Genomic DNA, 25,857 nt, shown 5'->3' with positions numbered 1-25,857 from the left:
GACTGTTATTTTTGTGTACAAAGAATGAAAAACAAATGCATCCATGAACATTTCTTTTGTTAGATTTACGTTCAAGTAATAAAATTCCCTTCGCTTGCCCTTTAACGGTTATTCCACTGTTTAATGCGATTCGAATATATTTGTAAGTCAACCGTATTCCAAAGAAAACGCGTCCACTATACAAGCATTCTTTGAAAAGCAATGTAGAGCAAAGTGTGTCGATAATGAAATAACTTCCGTTCTATTTTAACTTGTTTTAAATTGCAGTCTTAATTTAATGCTTATTAATTATAACTTGAGAAAACATAACTTAATTAAACATAATATCACAAATTAGGTTATTAATTATAATATTATCCATCTTTGAAATTGCTCAGTTGCTTCTTCCTCCATAATTTGTTGAATCTATTTTAGTTTATTATTCATTGTTGTTAAAAAATATTTATACATGGTGAAAGCAGAAGTGGTCTCAAAAATCTCTCTCTCTCTCTCTCTCTCTCTCTCTCTCTCGTAATCTTATTTAAAAATATTTTAACTATACAATAGGTAAAAAGTATCAAAATGTAAAAACTGCAGGTTTCTTTGGTTTATTCTTTTTTCTTCTATAATAATTATCGACAAAAAATTTTGGTAATGAATGCCGGAATTGTAGCTCGAATCACAGCTGCAAAATAACGAAAAATGTGCCTTGCAATGGTTATGCAGTGAAAATAATATTTTGTTCAAGTTTTACGTAAATAACTTTAAAACGAATAAGTAAATTCAAATAAACTTTTAATAAATATTCTTTCACGAATATTTATTAGTCATATTAGTATGTTAAAAATTTGATTTAATTTTCAATGTTTCTTCCTCAAAAAATTTGCAAAGTACTATAAAACACGATTTTACATAAGAATCAAAAGTAAATAAAAAATAAAAAACCTTAAAATTAATAAAAGATTTATGTTTAAATTTTATATAAATACTAAAACGTAACAGTAGAGCAATCTATAAAATTTTTATATTTAATGCTTTGAGATGTGATACATACATCTTTAAGGACTTTAAAATAAAATACGAAAAAAGATGACATATCCTCTACTATTTCTTCGATAAAAGAGTCGGAAATTATCTCAGCACATTTCAAACCCGTAAGAGCATTGTCAAATATATAGATATCGTTTTTATTTTTCGTTGAGAACATTAATTGACGTGGATATGCGTTCGATAAACACAGAACCCAATTAAGATGGAAAGATAAAACTGAAAAATACGAAAAGTCCAAGAGTGAGATATACAAGATGAAGAATAAGTATTGGTAAAACAATTTCAAAAACAAAATATTTGAGAAAAACAGAGGTTGTATAATTTGAAGGAAGACAAATAATGGTAAAATCAATTTTCAAAAAAATTTGATTTTTCAAGGTTATTTTTAAAGGTCAGTGTTCTTTTAATGGAATTATATAATTTTTTACGTATAATTCTTTTTAGTTATTCTAGTTATTCTGTATATAAAAGTATTAAAATAGAATTATCAGAAAAATTAATTTTACTTCATGAGATATTTTATACTTTATTCCAGCATGTTTTGATATGAAATATCAAATATCTCATAACTTACTCATTTTTGGCAACTGTACTTTGAAACTTTTTATGAATTGTATCATAATATTTTTATGCACAAAATAATAAAACAAATCAATTGGTGTAAAAAAACAGCAGCATTCTGCAAATGGCATAACTTTTTTGAAAAACACCTGTAATTTCATCAATCGATTTTTTCTTATTATTTTTCGATTTATTTTTTCCAATACACTTTCTCTTTATCTTGTATAAACATCGAAAGTACATAGATCGCAATATCAACAGCTTTGTTCCAAAGTGCTAAAACCGTTCTAGCAAGACGTGATATATCCTAATCGAAGATTTTACGAGACGTGACGAATTAATCTCCGCTAAGTTACGTAGAGAATACGAATTCTCCGGTTTATATTCGAGTGAACCATTAACCCGGCCGCGCTTCAGTTTATCCTACGATTGAGGATCATCCTGCAGATATTCGCGAACGGAGCGTGACGCGACGATAGGCGGAAAGCGTCGATGGGTGGAATCGCTGGAATTATCGTTACCCAATTTGCTTCTCCGACGCGACGCCGCGCAGCCCGTACTCGAAGTTCACGAAATTGGGTCACCGCTGGCAGGGCACCGGCGGCGCGACGGGCTGAAAGCGCATCGACGGATGCACAAATTGAAAATCGAATGCATCGCACAATTGTTCCCCATTTGTTTGGATCGATGGTTTGGTGAAATACGTACAAAACGATACCACTTTCGCCGGATTTGATTGCTTATACGCACGGTCTTGAATCGCGAATTCTACACTAATATTTGCTTTTACTATTATTTCTGCCGAATAAACACAGATTTTTATGAAAATAATGTGTATGTTGTAGAAAAAATAATCCATTTAAAAATACTTCTCATTACTACATAATGATGCTTCAATGTCTGATTTATAATAGAGGAAAGTCACCACCAATGGCATACTACTTTGTCTTTGGGTAATATTTCTTAAACAAAAGCTAAAAATAAAACTGTAAACACGAATAAAAATTAGACAGTGTCTGATACAGCAGTTTAAATAACACTGTTTTGTATTTTCTAATAATGCTTGTTTTTACATTATAATTCAAAAAAGACTGAGAAATTACCTACCGTTCCAAAACTGACACAGTAGGCAATAATAGCAGAATTCAGACAAGGCCCCATTGAGTAACAGAATTTAATTATAAAATAAACTGATAAATTGATAACTAAATAATAAAATTCTTATGTGTTATACAACAAAGTTTATAAAATTAAAAATCCAGAATTGAACCCTTCCGCTTTAGCTGAGTTTCTCTTTTTTGCACCTTATTACTGTGTATCAATCTGTTAGACGATATATTTTACCTTGCAAAATATTTTTAAAAATGTGAAAAAATTCTTAAAACATCTGTCAACATTGTAGTTGAAAATTTTGTAGTTACTGTTTGTTTTTCACGAAAAAGTGTGCCGTTTTACTCAGCACAGCGATTTTGTTTCATCGCACTATGAGGAAAATATGCACAAAATATTTTTAAGAAACTACAAACATGTAAAATCTATTATTATCAATAATATATTTACTATTGTTTAAACTCTGCAATTTGCAAGAGAAAATCGTGCAAATTTTCTTTTGAATTTATTTAACAAGAATTCGTTTTTAGCAGATTTTATATAGAAAAAAGTAAATGTATAAACTATACGTTTTTATTTCTTTAATTATCTAACAAATCTTGCTATTATCAGTATTAATTAATACAGTGCAATGTTCAGTTTCTGGGAAATAATGTGGTGTTCAGGGTTTAGAAGAGCTATGCCAGTACTGGCGACTTCCTCTATATTAATTGTTTTACACACGCATATAAATTGTTATTATTGTTTTAAATTTTTATATTTTAAAAATATTCAAGACAGAATAAAAACCAGGAAGATAGAATGGTCATGTAAGAATACGGTTTCTAAAATGTGAATGTTTAATAAGATACATATAAAAGCTTATCAACAACATTATATTTCGGCTTTGTCCCAAAAGCATAAAACGTAATGCAGCTTCTCTAAATAATGAGAATGTACTATGACAAGCCGACTGAAGCTGTCTCTAGCCTTGTCGTCCAAGTACTTGAGTTACCAACGTACATGCCAAGAGACCCATACGTAGGATGATTCACGACGATGCAGCATAAATTTAGGATTTACACTGCGGCATAATTTCATCGGGAGATTTATCTAAACACGGTTGCTACCTCGAGGATTACAGAGCCAGGGTTCACGCCGCAAAAAAAAAAAAGATCACGCGCGATATGCCGAGGAACGGAATAGGAATGTTCGTGCAAATATCTAAACATTAACTGACGAGGCAGTCATTCCATTGAGGCTCGCGCTGCGAAGAATATTTCTCGGTGAACTCGTCACATTCGCTGCAAAAGTCATAATCGCGCGTTTTGCCATTTCGCGCGAACGCTAATATCTCGTATTGCATTTAATTAATCCGGCCGCGTTCGTAAGCCCTTTCGAACGGCTTCCGTGATGCGCATTACATAGCGTCGTAGTACAAACCCACGTAATCACGCCACGTAATCATGACATAATTGCGGTAACGCGCGTGACTGTGAGCGGTGCGCTCTAATTCGGCTCTAATTAGACGATAAAATCGTGCAGCGTGAGTCACATGATGCAGATGAGACGACGTCGCCGAAGACGATGGGGCAGAATACCTTCATAGCAAAAGATAATAAAACGAGGAAGAATTTCCCTTTTTTTTTGTTTTCTCAAAAGAAGCCTGTGAGATGACTTAAATAAATTGCAATTTACACGTAAATAACTTTGATATAAATTCGACAGAGGAAAGTCGCCAATACTGACACCTCATTCTGTTTTCGGACAATATTTCTTCACAAACTTCTCAAAAACCAAACTTTTTAAAAACAAAAGCTAAAAATAAAACTTTAAAAACGTAAATATAAGCTAGAAAGTATCGTCAAATACTACAGAAATGTTTATTATACTATTTCGTATTTTGTAGTAATAATTAATGTTTTTGCAACATAATTCAAATACCGTTTGAAAAATTGAGCACTCTAAACACAATAGCAGTATTCAAATACGACCTCGTAGGGAAATAATTTACTACAATACAAATTGATAAACTAAGTAATAAAATATATTTTTATAAACAAAGTTTATAAAATTAAAAGGCTAGAATTGAATTATTCAACTTTATACGTTTTTTTTGGTATATTATTAATGGATCTGTCGCCGCGTCCAACAGTATTTTTCCTGCCTTAAGGTATTAAAAAAATATGAAAAAATTTATGAAACATCTGTCAACGTTGGAACTGAAGATTTAATTACTGTTCATTTTCACGGAAAAATGTGACGGTTTATGTTGCACAAGAATTTTATGTTCCAAATCGCACTACGAGGAAAATATCAAAGAAAAAAATATAAATAAAACAGTTTTAGGGAACTAAGATGTAATATGATCCAATATTATCAATAATATACTTACTATTGTATCAACTATACAGTTTGCAAGAGAAAATTGTATTTTGTAATTGCAAATTTTATTTTGGTTTTTCAAGAATTCATTTTTAGCAGATTTTATATAAAAAGAAGCTATGAATGTATGAGTTTCTATTTCTTTAATTACCTAAGCAAATCTTGCTTGCAGTATTAATTAATATAGTGCAATGTTCAGTTTCTGAAAAATAAAAACGTACCGCTTTAGGGAGGCTATTTCCAGTACTGACGATTTTCCTCTAACTACATTACAAATCCAAGTGTGTAAAACGAATAGTTACTTTTTACTCATTTGTATTTTTTATGCGTTAAATTAAATTTACACGTATAATTTTTGTACTTTTTACACGTGCGTCAGTATTAAATTACACGTTTAAGCGTATAAAAAATACACGCACATAAATGCGTAAAGAGTAAACAACATAATTTCACACACAAAAAAATACACACTTGGATTTGGAATGTAGTATCATCCCTGAGACCTAGTCGCGCGCTACGAGGCAATGGTTACGATATGGCTAGAAAACGGCAGTATGCACGAGCACCGATACCTTTCAATTGCAAGCCCAAATCTTGGACGGCGTTGATATAAAACGATCGACGAGACACGCGACGCGAGTGCGTCGCGAGCGATTGGTACCGCGCGAGTAAACAACAACAAATAAATGATAGGTTACTCTCACCCTGTCCAACGCCGATCAAGCCTCTGCTGTTCTTCTTCGCGGCGCTGTTTCTCCATAGCACTACGCACGATCTCACACGGGCGCTCATTACCGAAACGCAACGAATACGGGATCGATGGCGCAAGCCGTACGTAATTCCCGATTAAACGCGATTCGAGAGCGCTTCGCCGCGCTGCGTCTCCATGGCGTTCCGTTGGCGGGAAAGAGCGCCGATAGCGGATGACGTCACGTCGGCAAGTTCACTCCGATTAATCGCCGCGACTCGATGCGAGTCAAGCGAGAGTTAAAAAGGCCGAAATCGAAACGACTAATCGAGACGGCTTCCGTGCACGTATATGCATACATAGGTGTTTTATGCGTGCTGTAACGCGCGCTAATGCATGCACATATGGAAAGTGAAGATCAACCGGGTCGATTCGGTATGTATTCGTTACGTTTCGGTAATAAGCGCGTGAGTGTGAGATCGCGTGTAAGAGCTTTGGAGGAGCAGCGCTGCGAAGGATTCCGAGATGAGCAGCAGAGGCTTAGTCGGCGTCGAACAGAGCGACCAGGGAGAGGGGTAAGTAACCTATCATTTCCTACGCCGCGCTGGCGGTATAATCGTAAACCTCGAAGGATACGTCGGCTCATGCCTCGATTTAGGGTCGCGCGCGCGCACGCTGAAGAGAACTTCGCCGGAACAAAATGCTCCCGGGTCGAAGCGAGCCGGACCGTTTACTTTACCAATCGTAGATTCTGACAGCGATATACGCAGCGTCTCGCCACTCGCGCGCGCGCGCGTATATGCGGGATATACGCTAATGTACTCGCCGGCGGCAGGCGCGATAATGCATCCGCGGATCGTGCGACGGCTGAATAAATTCCGAATAATCACGCGGCCGGGAATACGAGGCGCGCTTAAGTGCAAGATATTCTCGCCCGAGCGTGAGCCCCGGATCGCGCTTTGCGTTTGCCGGAAATCTCCGGAGACGTATGAGCTAGAAGGATCGCCGACGAGGTGCTCGACGAGGCGACTTTGACATCACCGCCCGCTTGTCTCCATTCGTCACACGATGCATAATCGTAAACTCAACGCTCGTAATTTATCGATTCCGCAAGAGATGGCAACAAATAACGCTTACAAGCTTCTAACGCCCGCAGTTTTGTCTCAGGGATTTAACTCCCCTCTCTCCCTCCCCGTATGGTAAACAATTCCTTTTATCTTTCATTAAATAAAGTAAATATTCTAGAGGATAATAAAAGTGGCATTATCTTAACCCTTTTGTGCTTGACCTTTTCCTGAGAATAATTGCATCTAATTCAAGTTACTTGCTAAAGGCTTTTCGAGTCGCTGATTATGAACTGTAGTCAAGATTTTAAAATTCAAAATGTCAGATCAAAAATGACTCACTCAAATTTCACAAAATTTAGCATTTTTGGCCGCCATATTGGATTTTAAATTTTGAAATTTTTGTTGCAGATATGTCATCAGTGGCCTCTGAAACCTATTACCAACTTACGTGTGAATATAACAAACTTTAGCATTTTGGCCCATCACATTAAATTTACCATTTTTAAATTAAGTAGCGATTTTTTTCATAGTTTTTACATTAACCTTTAAAATAAAGCTAGAAAGAACTCTCTATTTTAATTCTTGTAAAAAATATTTCATCTTTTATCCCATTTTATGAATTTTTGATGAGGTATACAGATCAAAGGGTGAAACTTACAGGGTGTTATTTTTTTTGTGAAGAATTCTCTTCTTTATCATTAAAATAAACCCAGAAAGAAATGACTATCTTTATTTTTATAAATATGAATTTTTGAATAATTGGGACATACATATCTTACCAGGCACGAAAGGTGTAAAAGAAAATAAACCGGAAAACCCGTTCTTTTCTTCTTTAAGAACACGACTTGTGTGTAACGATAATGAAACGTTCATGCAACGTCAAGTCAAGGATTCAGTTTCGCAATAAACGGTGGGAGAGAGGTTTCAGCTTTTTTTTTATCGATTGTCCTCCGGTAACCCCTGGCTTGTCGCCAAGTGACCCGTCGTGTCACATTTAATTTTTCATTTGTACCGGAATAATTCAATATGTCTCTCGAATGCAGTCTAGACGGTAAAGCAGTAATTATTGCATTCGATCTATAATCGCAATACCTCGGTGAATACTATCAGGCAACATTCCAGATAAATGGATGCATAGCATCCGTGCGTGCACGCGCCTATACCGTAAACTCGTCGGGAAGCAGATTGAAAAAGGATTTAAAGATTTTTCCCCTAAGGCTTATTTTCGAAGCGTATTTTTGTAACATTCAATTTCTGACAGTAAACCTTTTGCTTGACAGCTTAAAGCTTTGGCCTGATTGCAGTAAAGTTGATAATAAATTATACAAATCTAAATTGTTACTATCACACACTTGAGCTGCGGCACCACCCACGTCATCTTGGCCATCATTTCACATTGTAACGTTAGAAACGTCAGGAGATGACGTTGAAGTTATTTGCAATTTACAGTTAAATGGGTGCTCTCGTGCCAATGAAATTATTATAGCGCGACGAAGGATTGAAAGATAAGTTATATACCAACGTTGCTTTCTGTGACTCCTCTTCGGGTTTACGAACAACCAAAAAGACATAAAAAATTCGATTGACGTCAAAAAAGTGTGAGAAAGTGATAAAAAAAAACCGAGTAAGCGGGGACGAGGGATAAATGGACAGAGGGCAACGAAGCGAAGTTAGAAATCAAAGCTTAACAAGGAAGCAGTCGTTCCGAACGACATTGAAAGCTCGTTTTCCTCGTCAGTGGCTACCACCGGAGCATGATCGGCGAATGCGCATCGGATTCCATGAGCGGGGTGCGAATAAAAGGTTTGCGATCGGGAATCGCTTCTCGTCCTTTCTTTCTCTCTCATTCTCGTGTAGAGAATCGGCCGCGTTCTTCCTCCGCTTTTTCTCGTTCCATTTTCGCGTTCACGTATCGATCAATGTGGCGCGTCGGAATGTCAATCGCCCATTCGGCCTGCGAATTCATTCTTTCGCCTCTTCTTTCTTTCCCTCGCTTACTCCTGCGCTCTATATGCACCGACGGCAACGCACCCCGCTAAACACACCCCGGGCGTGCATTTTATTCGGTCCCGTATCATCTGTTTGTCCTCGGCGCATCTATATGCGGCATCGCGGCGGACTATTCTCGGAGTGAAAGCGACTCCTCTCGTACCGTTCATCGCCGCCGCGTGTTTCGAGAAGCACTCCGACATCCAAGCACGATACATTTTCCCGGCAGTGATATACATCCACCGTAGAAAGGGTAAAACGCTGTCCGGTCATACTCGGACGAAGCGGTAACGATTGGAATCGAAATATTTGTTAGTTTGCACATATAAGTACATGAGTAAAAAAAAAGTCTTTGACGAAAAAACAATCAACAATAATCTTTCTCTCTCTCTTTCTTTTCCTCTCTTTTCTACTTTTTAACTTTGACTCTGATAGATCCTAACAAACATAAGTTATAAGTAAACAAGACAATAAAAATAAAAATAAACTCATTCTGAGTTTTAACTTTTTTGATAATCAATTTAACGATTTTGTAAAGTACAGTTTCCTTTCAAGCTTGTCATGTAAACTGCAGGCGTCTCAAATGTAAATCTGAGGGAAGACTCCTGCGAGCCTCAACCGGCGAATTTAATCGATCAAAGCTAGCACGAGAGCGTGCCCGATTCATGATTTGCTACTCGCAGGAGATTCGTAAATAGCGTGAATTGGCAAATTCGTCAAAGTTGCATTTATTATTTAGTATTTACATCGATTCACCAACGAAGCATTTTTTGACAAAATCAATGTACGCGAATCAGTAAATTTGTGTTTGTGTATAAAAACTGTACTATATAGAAACGTGATAACCTACTACAGAGAAAAAAATGTTTCTTTAAATTTAATAAATTTTCTTAAATCCAAAAAATTTTCTGCATTAAAATAGTCAAACCAATGTTTGAAAAATGCAGTTGTTTGACTTTTCAAATAATATATAGTATCTTTATCTTAAAATATTTTTAAACAATTAAACTTCTGTTCTACTTAAGAGATAGTCAACTTTTGAAAATCGAATTTGAAAGTACATTTGTAAATTTTTTTATGCATAAAAATTAAGATAGACTTTAAAAATTATATATGATATAAACAGACTTGTAATTTTTGTCTGAATTAATTAATATTACATGCATATTTTCAATATAGCAGTTTAAAAAAATATTTCAAATTTTTTCATTTTTTTTCTCTTATTTGATTTCCCAAAAATAGAAAAAAAATCTACGCAAACTGTGAATTGAGATTCAAACGGTAATGACATGTTTTATGAATATAACTGTAAAAATAGAAATCAATCGGTTCAGTAATTTTTTTTTGTTACCATGCTCAAAAATATAGAGAATGTAATCAAAGAAATTATTATTAATCGAAGAAACGAACTGTTTCAATCATTTTTTCAATCAAACAATACGAATTAATGTAATAAAACTAAAAAATTTGTATTCAACAAAATAATGTTTTATTCAAAATTATATGACAAACAGCATAATCTTACTACAATTTTTAAATTTTTAATTTGATTCTATTCTTAATCACATAAATATGTTTAATAGCCATTTATTAAATTATTATTCCGTAAATTGACAATCTCTTTTATCGTAATTTATTGATCTGTCTAATTATTAATTTGTCGAGTTTTATTCTTAGATTGATTGTTTGGGTTTTTATCTTTCTAACGTAATTCTAAATGAGATTTATTTAGACTTAATGGAATGCTCGTCAATAACCGATGAATTAGTTATTAATACATTAATATTTAAACTATCTCGAACAAATTACATACGATAAAATTTTCTCCTTGTTTAAAGTTAAATGTATTACTTTGATATGGGCTCTTACTAATTTAAGACAAAGGATATTCGTGGTGCAAACTTGTTACTTGATATATATTTAAAGAATTAATAATTGTTTCTGCTAGACTGATGAAGACTAAGTACAGTTGAAACGTACTAGTGTAATATCATAAAGAGAATAAATTTCCATTAAAATAAAATTACGTCATCTCTTAATTGCTTGTACTTTGGCTGTTTTCTCTTCTACAGTTTGCAACAAAAAATGGGCGCTATAAATATATATTATTATTTTTAAAGTTACATTGTTTCTATGAAATAAATGTGAACCAAACAGCTAGAAGTACTGAAATGTAAAGAAACATTTTTCTCTGTGCAACCGCAAATAACGTGGACGATTTGCACTGGCAAAGGCGACGAATTTCTACGGATCTACTGCGAATCGCGAATTACAAATCACGAGTCATCAATCGCACATAATTGGCATTACGCGTTGTGCATGTATTGTTATTTCGGGGAATTTACCGCGACGTTAGTGCCGATCACGCTGGCGTGTACGTACACCGAGACGCCAACACGGCCTCGATATCTCCGAGTATTAATATCGAACGAAAATCCCTCGGCGGCGGTTCGCGTCGCGCTTACGTTCAAACAAGCTCGCCGCCGCAACAGCCGAATGGTCGACGAACGAGGGGGTCGGCGAGCAAGGGGGTCGACGAAAGCGCGAGACAAATTGAGCCCGGGCTTTGTAAGACGCGGCCGAGGCCGCCGGAACGCGAGCCCGCCCGCCGCGCCGTGTCGCATGGGTTCCCGGGGGCGAAGGGATGCTGGATCCCCCCGCGCTTCCGGTGCGCCATAAGTGCGTTGCACGAATGGAGAGAAAGGGATTCCTGAGCGAGCGCAGGAATTTCGCGGCGATCCCGTCGCCGCGACGCGCCGCGCCGGCCGCCGTCGCGTTCGGAGATTCTCCTCTTCTCTAACCGGGGCGAAGAAGACGGGAGGGGGATTACACAATGAAATATACTTCCCCGCTCTTTCGCGCGTCGGCGCACCCTCGCTAAATATAAGCCGCCTTGCCGCGCCGCGCCGCCTCGCACCGGCGAAGTCTCACAAATCAAAGTGCCACGTAAAAAAAAAAAAAAGGAAAAAAACAATACGAGGGGACAGGAGATCTCCCGCGTCGGATCCATTAGGTCAATCTCTCTCTTTACCGCCCCTATACCTTTGTGCCAACATCCTCTCACCTTGCTGAGAGAGAAAGAGAGAGAGAAGGAGTGTGTGTTACGATAGACGCAATCGGGAGATCACTTGATAATGCTACTTAAGAGCATTTTAAGCGCCAAGTGGATAAGCACGCCTCTCGAAGAAAATAAGCTCGCCAAAGTTCAATTGCATTCCGTTCTCGTTGCCGATCGCGCGAATCTATTTCTCTCCCTTGGCTGCAATGCCAGATAATTTATGCGATATTCTGAATCAGATACTCCGGATCGTATAACTCTTCCGCCTTTTGACCCGAACCGGAATACAATATTGAACAACAGCATTATATATCAAGCAATGCAAGAGTCTCAAACAAACTGAGGACCATTCTTGCGAAATTTAGGATAAAAACTGAAGAATTTTTATTTTAGATCATCCAAAATTCATCGAGTTCATCGCACTTTAAAATCAGATTTAAAATCTGACAGATCTGTTATATCCTATAATCGCGATTCATCATAACTGAATGTTTTTCTATAATATTTCTTGATAAATATTTACGAAGGGATGATAAAACTCGTGCCTGCGAATAAATGTGAAGCACACGTCAGCATAACGACAGATTGTAGCAGTGGATAAAGCTTGATCAATCGGACGTAACGCTTGGGAACGAGAGTTCGATGAAAGAGAAATACAATTACATTCCAATTAACGTCTGAAATCGGAATGGCTCCGAGACATCTATCCACGATATATATCACTGACCGTCGCTCGATGCAGAGCTTAACGAACCTAGCAAAATGGAAACTTTCATTCGCAAATTTATCATAGAGATATATACTCGTTACTTTTATGCGTAAACCCTTTTACGCGAAACTATAAAAATATGATGTTACGTTTGCGAAACTCTCTTTTAAATAATAATTTATAATATATTAGATATAGATAATAAATAACCTTGATGAAGATAAAATAATATTTTGAGTACAATTCAAAGATACTATATAACTGCAGCTATATTTTGCTGCATAACTTATAAAATTTGTTTTACACACGCACACACGCACACGCACACACGCACACACGCACACACACACACACACACACACACACAATGTGTGTGTGTGTGTGTGTGTGTATGTGTGTATATATAAAACAAATAATGCAATATACTATTATATAAAATTATAATATTATATATTTATATATAAATATGTTAAACAATAATTTATAAAGTAAAGTATTCAGATGTTACTTTTTAAATGGTTTTGAAAATACACTTGATCCACTCTCGTTAAAAAAACAATTTTTATCCACACGAGTTGCACTTGCATCGACATATTTTTGTCACGGTAATTATCATAAACAGTGCGTCCTTTTAAGAGCGAGAAACTCGGGGATAACCCTTTTTACGCACACTAGAAAAAAAAAACGATGATACGAGCTTAATGGTGTCGCGGGTCAAAAACCATTAGAGCCGGTGGGTCGTGTGCGGTGCACGTGTCGAACATGTGTGTGACTATGTGACTATGTAGACTGCAACGCTTAAATGCATCTTGTTGCAGAAGTGCAACGTACCACTCTTTTATGGGGATTTTACTTTTTATCAGATAGAGATGTCGTGACACAAATGTAACGTATAATCCTAATTTATGTCATGATAAAAAAAATATATACATAAAAAAAAGAAAGATAGAGATAGTTTTCATAATTAGAATTATTATAGTCTAATTAGAATTAAGTATGAAGCTTTATACATATACACACATACACACGCGCTCGCGCGTGCGTGCGTGCGTGCGTGCGTGCGTGTGTGTGTGTGTGTGTGTGTGTGTGTGTGTATGTATATTTTTAGTTTTAGAAATTTTAACTATATGTAACACTTTTTTAAAATATCTTAGTAATTTAACTTTGAGATATTTATAAAAATAAATGTGCTATCGTTGCAATTTAATAAAGTTACTTTTCACGATATCGATTAGAAATAAATCATTGAACGATTTATATGATTTAAAAATAATAAGAAATTCTTCTATTGATAATGAAAAAGTCATTAATTTTTTGTAATATAAAGACCATTTTATTAAATTGGGACAGCAGCACACATATTGCCATAAATATCTCAAAGTTAAATTACTAATTGTAAGATATACTTAAAAAGTCGCACATAGGTAAAATCTCCAAAACTAAAAACGATACGCAGTATCTAATGTTAGAAATTAGAAGATTATCGCGATTACTGTTGTTAAAGATTACCTTAAATCAGTCCTGATAATAAATATATACATGTAACAATATTTAACATCATCATTTGGATATAAAATTTAAATTCGAAACATGAAATTCCTCACTGATTGTGAGACTAATCTGATTCATGCTGATCTTAATAACTTGGTCTGCCACACACGTAATACATACTATGCTCTCAGCGGAAGGGTGATCCTGATGTCCGGAAGGTCTATTTCCTTGCAGCAGCGCCTCGAGACTCTCGATATACTCGATAGCGTTCCGCAGTATCTCCACTTTTGGTAAACGTTGGTTGGGGTTGTTGCTCGTTCTCCTCTTGAGCACCTCAAAGGCCTCGTTGACCTGTAATAGAGATTGCATAATTAACCACACACGTCGCTGAAGTGGGTGAATAATACACACAGCAATACAGCGCGTATTGAAGAGGCAGAGGGAAGGAAATCATGCAAAACAGATTGTTACATCCGTCAGTAGAGTTTCTTAACTCTTACGAAACCATGTTTAAAACGGTGCTTTATCCTGAGTATCTTAAATTTGTTTATTTTTTTCACCTATTTAAGAAAGTTCAAAAAATCTTATAAAAAAAAAAAATTCACAAACATACTTTCACTTTTCTAGAACAAATGTTGAAACTTTAATTTAAAAAATAATATAATAAAATGTATAATTTAATAATCCATCGAACTTACGAGAAACTTGTTTTAAAATCGATCGGACACGAAATACCCAGGATAGTAGCAAAGGGTTAAAATTACCGAATACACTGAATGCATATTCGACAAAGTTATTATTATGTATAAAAAGTTCCTCATGGATGGTTGCATTTTCTACTTTGCTCAACTCTTCCTCGCATTGCGTGCGCGGACACACGGGCGTCAGATTTCAAACGACTCTCAGCAAGATTTAACACTTAGACCCATCCTCGAGAAACACTATTCGTCATTCGAATTATCCAAAGCGGCGCTTAGCCGACGATCACTTCGCGTACGCAGATGTTTTCCTTCCGTCAGCGCGTTCTCTTTGAGGTTGTTTACTTCGAAAACATGAATTTGTGCATGATGTGCTTCAAGTAATTATAAGCGGACTGCTCAAAACAGCAACGTGTATGTTCAGTAAACGAGAAATATGATTTAGATACGTTAAGACTGATTTTTCCACCATTTCGAACGTCATTATATACTCATAATTTCGAGACAATTAATAAAATTTATGGAATTCCGATAATTCGCACAAAAAACTGTTTAAATTTTACAGAATATCTCTTTAAAAAAAGAACTGATACAGTGTTTCATAAGCTAATTATTATATCAGTAACTAACGATTATCGTTCAGTTAATTGATAAAATAACGTCAGTTACTGATATAATTACCAGTTTATTGAAACACTTATCAGTTCTTTTTTTCAAGGGATACAAATATACAGAAAAACACCTATGTATTATCAGAGAAAGCCTACACAGAACTAACAAAAAAAAATTAGTACCAAACAATCATTTTCTCATATATGTAAAATATAAAATCTTCTCTTTTTTAAAGGGTTTGATAATCTTAAATTTCAATAAAATATTACTTATATTTTTATTTCAATATTATAATAATTATCTAAAGAGCACAATATAATTGCTTTGATAAGTATAACATTTAAAAAATGTAATTCTTTGTTTGAACAAATTGTTATTTTCTATCCAATATTTTTTTCATCGCAACTCATTTATTAAAAATTATTATTGAATAAAAGTAACTAATGATAAATTTAAAATCACTTTGAGGTTCGTTGTATGGAAAAGCAACAAAACAACACAAGTAAGTCAATCCACGAACTAAACAACAAAGGGATGTATTATAATGAACAAATAGTTTCCGTGGATATTAAACAGGCTTTAATTAGATTTTATTAGTTTCGAACTTACTTGTCCTTCTTCAGCACAAATTATATTACTATCTATATCACAATATCGCGTAATATAAAATTAAAACGACAAGACGTAAAGAAAACCATATAAATAAAAGTGAATAAAGGTGATTATGTAAACATAAATATTTTTTTTGAAGAAAAATATACACAGTTAATTTCTTCATGTTAAAATTAAATTTGGTTTGTTTAAAGAATTTTTAAAACGATTTATATTTTTTATTATATACATGAGACAATGATTATTGATTTGATATTAATTTTTGTATGTATTTTTACTTTAATCCTGCGGGAATCGCGATATCAGATACATGCAAAAATATTTTTTAAATATTTATAAACAGATTGCTGGTACGACTCAGCCGCAAACAGTAGCTTTTTTAATTTGAACAGTTTTCTTGTAAAAATTGTTATCGCTCTCTAACTTTTACACTATTGTATTTTTCTCGGTATTTTTCAAATACACCGCGACCTCACAAATAATTTTTAGGACCGCAACTTCCGCAGGGTTAACCTCAAATTGAATATAGTAATAATCTCGTTTATCGCTATTATACCCATATTATCAGTTTTCTTTTTTATAGAGGCAGAAAATGAAGATCACACGTGTTTCCGAGATACAAACATCCACGAAATGTGAGGCATGCGCCTTAGAGGTTAATGGCAACTGACCTTTCTCAAGCGCCGTCTCTCGCGCAAGGTGGCGGCTTTTCTTCGATCGACGGTGACCGTCTTCTTCTTGCATGCCTTGCAGGCCCACAAGAGACACCTACGTGGCCCATGAGGCGAGCCGGTGTCCAAAACGTGAGGATGAGGTACGTGCTCGATCGACTCGGTTTCATTTGTTTCGCTCGTCTCGTTGGTCTCGTTAGCCTCGTTGATCTCGTTGCTCTCGTCGGCGTCCGCGGAACCAGACTCGAGGTCGGCCGAAGCGTCCGCCGATATCACTGACGAAGCGTCATCCGAATCGAGGGTGTATCGAGACTGCGACCTGAATAACGAATCGCTCTATACTCATCGGAATTACTGATGTGTAGGAACGTGTTGAGAACAAGCGAGCCTCGTTCTTTACTGTTCTACTAAGCCATTACTAGGCTGCGTTCAGAATGAACGTCTAATGTCCATTTTCACCAATGTAAATTAACTTTGATCTCAGTTTAACTTACTCCTTATCTTTTTTTAATTCTTAGAACTAAAGAAAGATAAAGAGTAAGTTAAACTGAGATCAAAGTTAATCTGCGTTGGTGGAAATAAGCATAAGTGCACCAAGACATCATTCTATCCTTGTTTAACATTCGATAAACAACAAAGATGAAACATCTGGGTGCACTCCTGCTGTATTGAGAAAAAGGCATTTGGTTGTGTGACTATAATTGAATGTTAAATTAATCATTAGGTTAGGAGTTCCATTTTTTAGTGTCCACATAAGTGTCCCCCAAAAAAGCACATTGTGCAAATATTGTATAATACTAGCATCGCGAATTTATTGACGAAAATTTTAAATACTTACGCTAAGATAATACGTTACCTATAACGCAATAGTTTTGTATAAAGTCTTTAAATAATATTTGCCAAAAATCAGATAAATCTAAATTTGAGATATAAATACTCTTTAATTATTAAAAAAAACCGTTTGATTCTTTATTTAAAATTACCATGCTCAATATATAATATTTCTACTGCAACATTTCTACATTATAATTTAGGTATAATTATTCATTTTTTGTATTTGGATTATAAATTATATTTTTAAATGATTTATACATAACACAGCTACAAATATTTTCTTCAATTATTGGACAATTTCTTTCCAAATTTAATTTTGTAAACATATCATTAAGATGATTCATCAAATAGTTGTTGTTTTACTGAAATACTATTCGAAATAAATTGAGCAAATGATTATTAATATCTTATAAAAAGTCAATACTTCTACATTTATTTTTGTAAATGTACTTATATAATTACTTATTATAATTTTTATGCAAAGTTTCGTTATACAATTTAATAAATGTTTTATCGAGATAAGAAAAAGTGCCATTTCTCGGCCAAAACAAATCTTGGTGCTCAACATTATTTTCATATCCATTATTAAATATATTTTCCAGTTCTATAAACTACGATATATGGTTGTCGAATTTAAAAACGTAATCATAAACTGAAACTAGAAATAATATCTCAACTTAATCATCAAATTTAATAATGGTACTGTATACATTTTAAAAAACTATCCTTGAAAAAAAGAACTGACAAGTATTTCAGATACTGCATCAGTTATCATGGTACAGCTAATTAGTTTATTAAAATACTTTTTTTTAACCTTTAAACTGTAACGTTCGAAAAAAATCACACTATTGATAAACCAGCGGTCTGACAAACCGTTATCATGTTTCCGCTAAATAAGTTCTTTATAATAAGAAAAATATGTTTTTAAATGTGTGTTATATTCTAAATACTGAGGTAAATAAGAGAGGCGGAGAAAGATATTTTAATGTAAAGATTAACAAAAAACCTTATATACAAGGTGTCTCTTATTAAGTAAAAGATGTCTGTTACTACTTCCTATATTTTGCAAACTCTTTTAAGAGGGTTGTGAAAGAGCAAACTCCCTTAAGAAGAGCCCTAGGGAAACCCCAACTCAAAAATATCAAATGGAACCTTCCATATTGTAGTATATCATTTGAAAGAACACAGAAAAAAAAAAATTTTTGGTAAAGCGGAAATTGAGGCATTGACTCGTTCGAGAGTTATTTAGGAACAAAATTCGACAAAGTTTCAAAAAATTATTATTCCCATTCCTCCTAAAAATCTTAAAAATCCTGAAAAATTCTAAAAAAATTGAATCATAAAATTTTCCTAACTTTAAAATATAGCCAACACAAAATATAGCACACCAGTAAGTAAAAGTTAAAATGTGTAAATAAGACGCAAATGAAGAAATATGATACATAAAACTAGCTACATATACTGAATACTGCGGTAAAAGTAACGCAAACAGTAAACCCCGGTAGGTCTGTGAGACGTTACAATTTTTCAACCGTCCCAGATTACATGTTCTCAGCAAATAACAGAGTCGCGTTTCCAAGAGTTTGTGATCTTCTAATGCTCCAATCTAGTTTACTCTTTCTCGCCCTTTCCCGCTTAATGGATAAACAGTAAATAATTAAATGACATGTTTCTTATTTATTAAACTGTACTAAAATATATTTAGGGACAAGGATAAATAATTTAAAAATAAACATTTTTTTAACATAAAAATTCCCCGGCGTTTCGACACACGTTCTAGAGCTTCAGTCTCAAAAGCTCATAGGTAAACGCGCTACTGACAATGGGATCATCGCAGTGCTTAGATAGATGATATATGAGGTATTACGAGTTTAGAACGCTTCTTGTATACATTTGTCAAGGAAGTTATTGACAAGTAAAGTTTCAATAGCGATTTGTAGTGCCGACATTACAGTTTAAAAGTTAAGGGTGTAAAGAACTCGTCATCTTAACCAGAATTCGAACCTGGAGTTTCCTCATTTCATGACGAGTGTAATACTAATTCAACTATCGAGATATATTTATCGCAATAACCAATATTAATTTAAAAGAGCGTCTTTTTTCAGGCGACCTATACATATGTATAATAATAAGCTGGATATTAGACCGTATGAATGAGAAATAAGAACAAGTGCCATTTCTCTACTTTTATTATTGTTATGATGATAATAATAATATGTGTGAAAAAAACTGCTTACGATTATAATTAAAATATAATTGGCATCGATAATGATTATAAACTGTAATTATTTTTTATGTATTAAACTGTGTTAAATGATAATTACAACCATTTTTTGTTAGCGTAACACATTATTATTACTAAATTACAACAATAATAATTATAAGAATGGATCTCCTAACTATAATTATTGTAACATTCAATTAGTCACAAATACCAAATATTTTTCTCTCAATAACTTAAGACTTTAAATAATTTTTATTATTATTTGCACTAACACACTTTTTTAAATAGATTTTACAAGACAAACATTTTTCGAGAAAGAAAAGTTACAATTACGCTCTGCTAAAACTCACAAAAAAATTTAATTTTCGATTGAGAACTAATTTCGTTCGATTATTCGTTATTCGATTAGTATGGCGTAAATTATTCTATAGAAATATCCAATTTCCGATACAACGGCACTTATTCTCGCGCGAATATCCTCGTGTATACATACGTATTATTTATACATATCGCGACATAAATTTGATTTCGCAGAAGACGTGCTGTTGTCGCACGCTCAAAGTGAAAGTCGCGTCGACTTACCGGATGCTGAAAGGCCCGGCATAGGTATTTAGTGAGTGAACGAATTCGCGGATTCTTGCCTTAATCATCTTTCAGTTATCGCGGCAGTTAATGATGGACGCAGCCACGTAGGTCCATCAGGAAGCGTTTTCCGCAATTGGACACGTTCCAGGTGGTCTCGCGAAGAATGTATTTCCTCGCCGCGAGGAGACGCCTTCCATCTCGGCGAGAGCGACGTATAAAAGCGAAACGCGAGAAACGAAGTGAAAATGGTTTAATGCGCGGTAAAGCCGTCATCGAGTCTTCATTGGAGATAATGACTCTCGTCCGTAATTTCGATTCCATCACGCGACAGCCCATAAACGCGTCAGTTTCATTTAAATTTTACCGTAAAACAGAAGAGTCAAAGAGAAGCAAAAAGTAACTGAGAATGAAAAAGGGATGAAAAAACCGAGGATTTCAAATAAACTTGTTAGATAAAACGACGCAAAAGTTGCAATGATATAATGTTTTATTTTTACGTAATTGTAAAAATATCAATTGTTTTTCTACACGCTTAAATCTAATATTAATTCAATATTTAAGTAACATTTTAATCGTATTTGTTAAATTTTAATGAATAATTATGACAGACACGACAGAGTAGAAAGAGAGAAAGAGAAAAGATTTCCGTACGCCAAACATATCCGAAATTTATTGTATAATTTTTTTCGTACAAATTAAATTTATGAATAAAAAAGTGCAAGTGTCCCATTTTTATTAATACTATAATATTATACCAATTTGTGAAAGCAATGTACTGTAGCTTTGAGCTTTGATAGTAAAACAGTGTTCGTTGGATAAATCTCATTTGGCTACGCGAAATCCAATAATGCTTCAATGCTGCAAAGGTAAAAGCCAAGAGAAGAGAAATACATAGAAGATTGATCATAGCGTACAACACAAAATGCAACTCTCTAAAAGAATTTATTTGTATTCATACAGATGAGTTTGAACAAAGGAATAAAACAACCAATTTCATCTCTAATCATTTTATTAATTTGAAAGAAATTTACAAAAAGAATGTTGTGTTATTTATATCTTTTTTATATTATTAATATACAACAAGACATTCTTTTACACATAAGCATAATTTTAGATTACGATACTAAAATAATGGGTAAAAAATTCCTCAAAAAAATTTCTTTACATTCAATATTTCTATTTGTTTGACTTACATTTATTTCACAGAAACAATACACTTTTAAGTAAAACATTATTTTGTTAAATATATACAAATTTTGTGTTTTGTTACATTAAACTATAGTGTTTTGTAGAAAAAAAAACAATTGCTTGAATCGATGAAATAACACTTTCTTTGATTGCGTTTAATAGCCTTCCCGTGATCACCCTACAAAGTCACCCCATTCTTGCGACCCACTAGATAGATAACGGAACCACTAATAACTAAGCAAGGTTCAACATACGGATGTAAGACCATACGGCGCAAATTTCAATCACCTATGGCTCAATCCCGCCTCTTCCGCGCTCTCTCACTGTCTGTTCCTTTCCACAACAGTAGCTACTATTAGTAATTCTAATTCTCAAATAGACTGAATTTTCTTTAAGAGTTGAAAGGAAACTTCATTAAGTATAAATATAATTTACAAGTGAAATCATATAATAGTTTTACTACTGAAATAGTAAACTAGTTTAATACAACAAAATTATAATTTAAGTGCAAATATGATAGCATCACTAAAATAATAATATTGTTCAAGTAAAAAAGATATTTAATTATTTCAAAAATATATTTACTTTGAGGTAAAGATATATATTATTTAAAAAGTTAATAGTTTTATTTTAATCAAACATTAGTTTGATTAGACTATTCTAATGCAGAAATTTCTTTGGATTTAAGAAAATTCATTATTACATTTAAAGTAACATTCATTTCTGTGTAGTAAGACACAATAGTGAATAGTAAATGGGATACCAATTTGATCGTCTTAGCTCCAATAATACGTCGACTGTCATAAGAAAAACAATAAAAGAAACGAGAACAGTCAAGAATTTTGAAGGGATGATCAATCTTGTCATCTGGTGCAATGAAAAACAATTAGTCATATTGAACTGAAGTTTTCAAACGCTAATTCATCAAGTGCCGTTCTTTTTGCGAAAATTCAATATACTTCAAGGAGGACAAAAGTATTAAATTTCAATTTTCCGATGATATTTCATAAGCACCAATCTTATTCTTGAAACATATATATAATTACGCTTAACTAATACTCCTCCCCCTAAATATTATATTATAATATCAATTTGTGGAATTTTTATAGTATAAAATACATATACAAAAACATCTGATTCATCGGATTGTCTTGAACTATAAAAATTATTTTTGTTTTGTGAACAAAATTTTAATTTAAAAACACGTTAATAAATTGTGCGATGCTGTAAAAAAATAAGAAACAAGCGACGGATAAGAAAATTCCGAAAAAATCTCGGTAATAATCAATTGAATAAATTTCCCATTTCTAGCGAGATGTGTATTTTAACAGAACAATACAATTCAAAAAGTTCTTCACAGAATATATATTCGAATATAGAACGTTATATATGAACCATATTTCATTGTCTCCGTGTGCTATAATTATCCGAAGTTACGCTTACATTTTATGAAACAAATATACAGAGGCGAAGGGAAGCAAGGAAAGAGAGACAAGCAAGACGCTATGAAGTAGCGATGCACTGACAGGAACGAAAGCACTCCAAGGAAACAAACTGAGTTTAATCCTTAATAAGAATAACAAAGCCTTGTAGTGTGTAATGATACTGTAAAAGTATAATTATAAAATATCATATATATTATAAAGATATAATATATATGATATTTTATAATATATATTATAAAGATATAATTCTGATTTTCAGAATTAACCAATAAAATTTAATTAAATAAAACAGAATATATCAATTTTTTAAATACATTTTCGTGAAAACTAAATTACTTAAATTTCATAAAAGAAAGCTATAAATTTCATTTAGTCATATTCGATATCAGTTATTTGATTAATAATATTATATTAAAAATTACATTAATATTGATATGCACGAGAGTTATAGAATCTGTTGTAGCAAAACTTTATATGAAGTTTCCTCATATTACTTTGTTAATAGAGTTATAGTGACCTGATTTTCAGCCCGTCGAACTTCACTAAAAGTGTAACCTAGATAAAAGCTCACCTGACTCGGTCGTTGCGATAATTCAACGAGCCGGTCGACGCCAAAGCGTTGTTAGCGCCGATAATCCTCGCGCGGTCGTCCGTGTCCCTCCTGGTGACGTATCCCTGCAGATACTCGGATTCGGTCGGCGTGTAGACGCGCCGATACCGATGGGGATGATGAGGATGGTGGTGGTGGTGGTGATGGTGATGCAAATGGTGACGGTAACCGTCGTAGGCCGATCTCGTGACCGCGTCGTAGGCGTAGGGCACCGTATCCGTCACGAAGGTCATCATCTCACGCGATTCACCGTCGGAGAAAGCGGTGCGACGTCACGTGCCGGTCACTATACTCGATCACTTGAGACAGCCCTCGAGGCACATCGATCCGTCCACGTGTTCACCCTCGCGCGAACTCATCACTAACGGGACTGACGCTGCGAAATCACGCCTAGTTTAATTCAATTTTCCCTCGAGTGACACCTGTGTCTTGATCACCGCGTTCTCCATCAAACAACCACTCATCCGATTTCCTCGACTGTGCTTCAACTATTGGGAAAAGATTGGGTGTGGATAGAAATTCGCTCGGCGAAGATATCCGAGAGATATGATCTTTCGAGAGATGACAGTCTGGGATGTAATGCGATCAAAAGTTAGCTGATCTAAGGACAGAGATGACCGACGCGGAAAGTATCCTGTCGTAAAATCGCGACAGTGCTTTCTCTTTGCTTTCGTTCGTCGCGATGGCGGCTAATTTGCTCTTCTCTTCTTCTCCCCAGAAGGGTTGATGAATCACTAATCCCGGCGAAGACACTCGATGGTCGGCATTAACTCCTTTAAGTTCTTCGTTAACTTTACCGAGTCCAAAGCTCCTGGCCAATTCCGTCCAAGGTGCAGGATTTTCTGCTCTGATTCGTTAAAACCACTAAGATTTCACCCTCGCGCGTCGCTCGCTATTTAAGTTGCTCGTCTCAATCTAGTATTTGCTGTTTTGTGGACTGGTTTTCGACCATTTTTGCATATTTAACGACCGGCACAGCTCGAACCAATTCATTCAGGAATCGAGATAAAAGAACGATTCTCGAGACGAACGAAATTAACTTATGGATCTTACGAAACACAAGAGTCAAAACATTTTTCGCGCGCAAAACTCGAGCTGTACGATACGCGAACGCACTTTCGCCTCGCGATCTATAAAGATCACGCGAGTTAAACGGGAACGACGAGCCGCACTCTTCAACCGTCGAAAAGATGTATTCCAAGGAGGATCACTTCATCCCGATGTCGCGGGATGAGTGGGATGAGGAATCTCGTGATCTTCTCGTCGATGCGGGAGGGAGAAGAAGTTCGGCGGTACGGCTATCCGAGCCGGTTGCCGTACCAGATGCGAACAGATCCGAAAACTTCGTAGTCGGAGATCAGAGTGAAGACTTGGGCCATCCTCCTGGTAGTTATCGGTCCCTCCGCCACATGGCATCTCTTGATGCGCGCGAGCGCGTGTCGTTAAGCTCGCTCGGTCGCACGCACACTCGCTCGCGTAGGAGACGCGTCGGGATTATTTTACGCGTTACATGTACGTCGCCGACGGTCACACCCAGGCTGACTATTTTTAAGGACGCCCGGCCAATCACGACCGGGGAAAATCGCCTTCGAACTTGCTGTCGCTCCGCCTCTGTGCTGTCATAGATGCACGAGTTTGGCAGGGACTCATCACTGGGTGTGGTTTAATCATTAATGAGAGTTAGATTCGTCGGACGGGAGCTTTCGGCCGCGGCAAAATCACCGACGAGCGACGTCGGCTATTACGCGCGGGCCTGGGGTTTAAATCAACGCTGGTTGCACGGTGGTCCGAAAGCATAACAGCCCGGACGAAGTGCTAATAGACTAAGGACTGTTATCACGAGCATTAGTTGCGGTTAACTGAGATTTAAACGTGTCTCCGTTTCTCCTCCAACTTCCTTGAAGGAGGAAGACAGTTGATCATTCACCCTATTAATATTTCTGATTGGGATCTTACATCGCTTACACACATCTTTAGTAATGAAGTTCAACATTGGTTTGTTACTAGATAGATGTATAATTCTTTCGAATTATATTCTAGGTACTATTACATTTTAACAGACAGCGTATCTAACATTTGATAATAAAACAAAAAAAACGAATGTTTGAGTGTCACACACGCGCGTGAGTTTCATCTTTCTTTCATTACGCACAAAAGACCATAATAACGACTGAAGAGCGTACCGTTACACTGAGCACTATACGTATATCTTTGAAAGTTTTAAAAAAAGGCTGGATTTAAAGAGATCTTACACTTTAACCGGTCACATCAAATCTATTATTATCAAATATTACTGTACTTAAAGGCAACTG

General features: G+C 35.1%; 1 protein-coding gene across 3 annotated transcripts in view; it reads right to left on the bottom strand.

Annotated features, from left to right (window-relative positions):
• The window catches only part of LOC105193964 (transcription factor SUM-1), a 117,975-nt gene extending 92,937 nt beyond the window's left edge, over positions 1-25,038 (bottom strand). For 2 of the 3 annotated variants that reach the window (XM_039451452.1, XM_026138848.2), the window contains exons 1-3: positions 23,507-25,038; positions 16,660-16,978; positions 14,247-14,417 (exon numbers count right to left, since the gene is read on the bottom strand). In XM_039451452.1, coding sequence (XP_039307386.1) covers positions 14,247-14,417; positions 16,660-16,978; positions 23,507-23,781 — 765 coding nt within the window. In that variant the 5' untranslated portion in view covers positions 23,782-25,038. The remainder of the gene's footprint in view (positions 1-14,246; positions 14,418-16,659; positions 16,979-23,506) is intronic. The other variant, XM_039451453.1, reaches the window with a different exon arrangement.
• Positions 25,039-25,857: the final 819 nt, after the last annotated feature.

This window comes from Solenopsis invicta, chromosome 7 (genome assembly GCF_016802725.1).
Source record: "Solenopsis invicta isolate M01_SB chromosome 7, UNIL_Sinv_3.0, whole genome shotgun sequence".
Classification (NCBI taxonomy): domain Eukaryota; kingdom Metazoa; phylum Arthropoda; class Insecta; order Hymenoptera; family Formicidae; genus Solenopsis; species Solenopsis invicta.
This window is presented reverse-complemented; position numbering and strand designations above follow the sequence as displayed.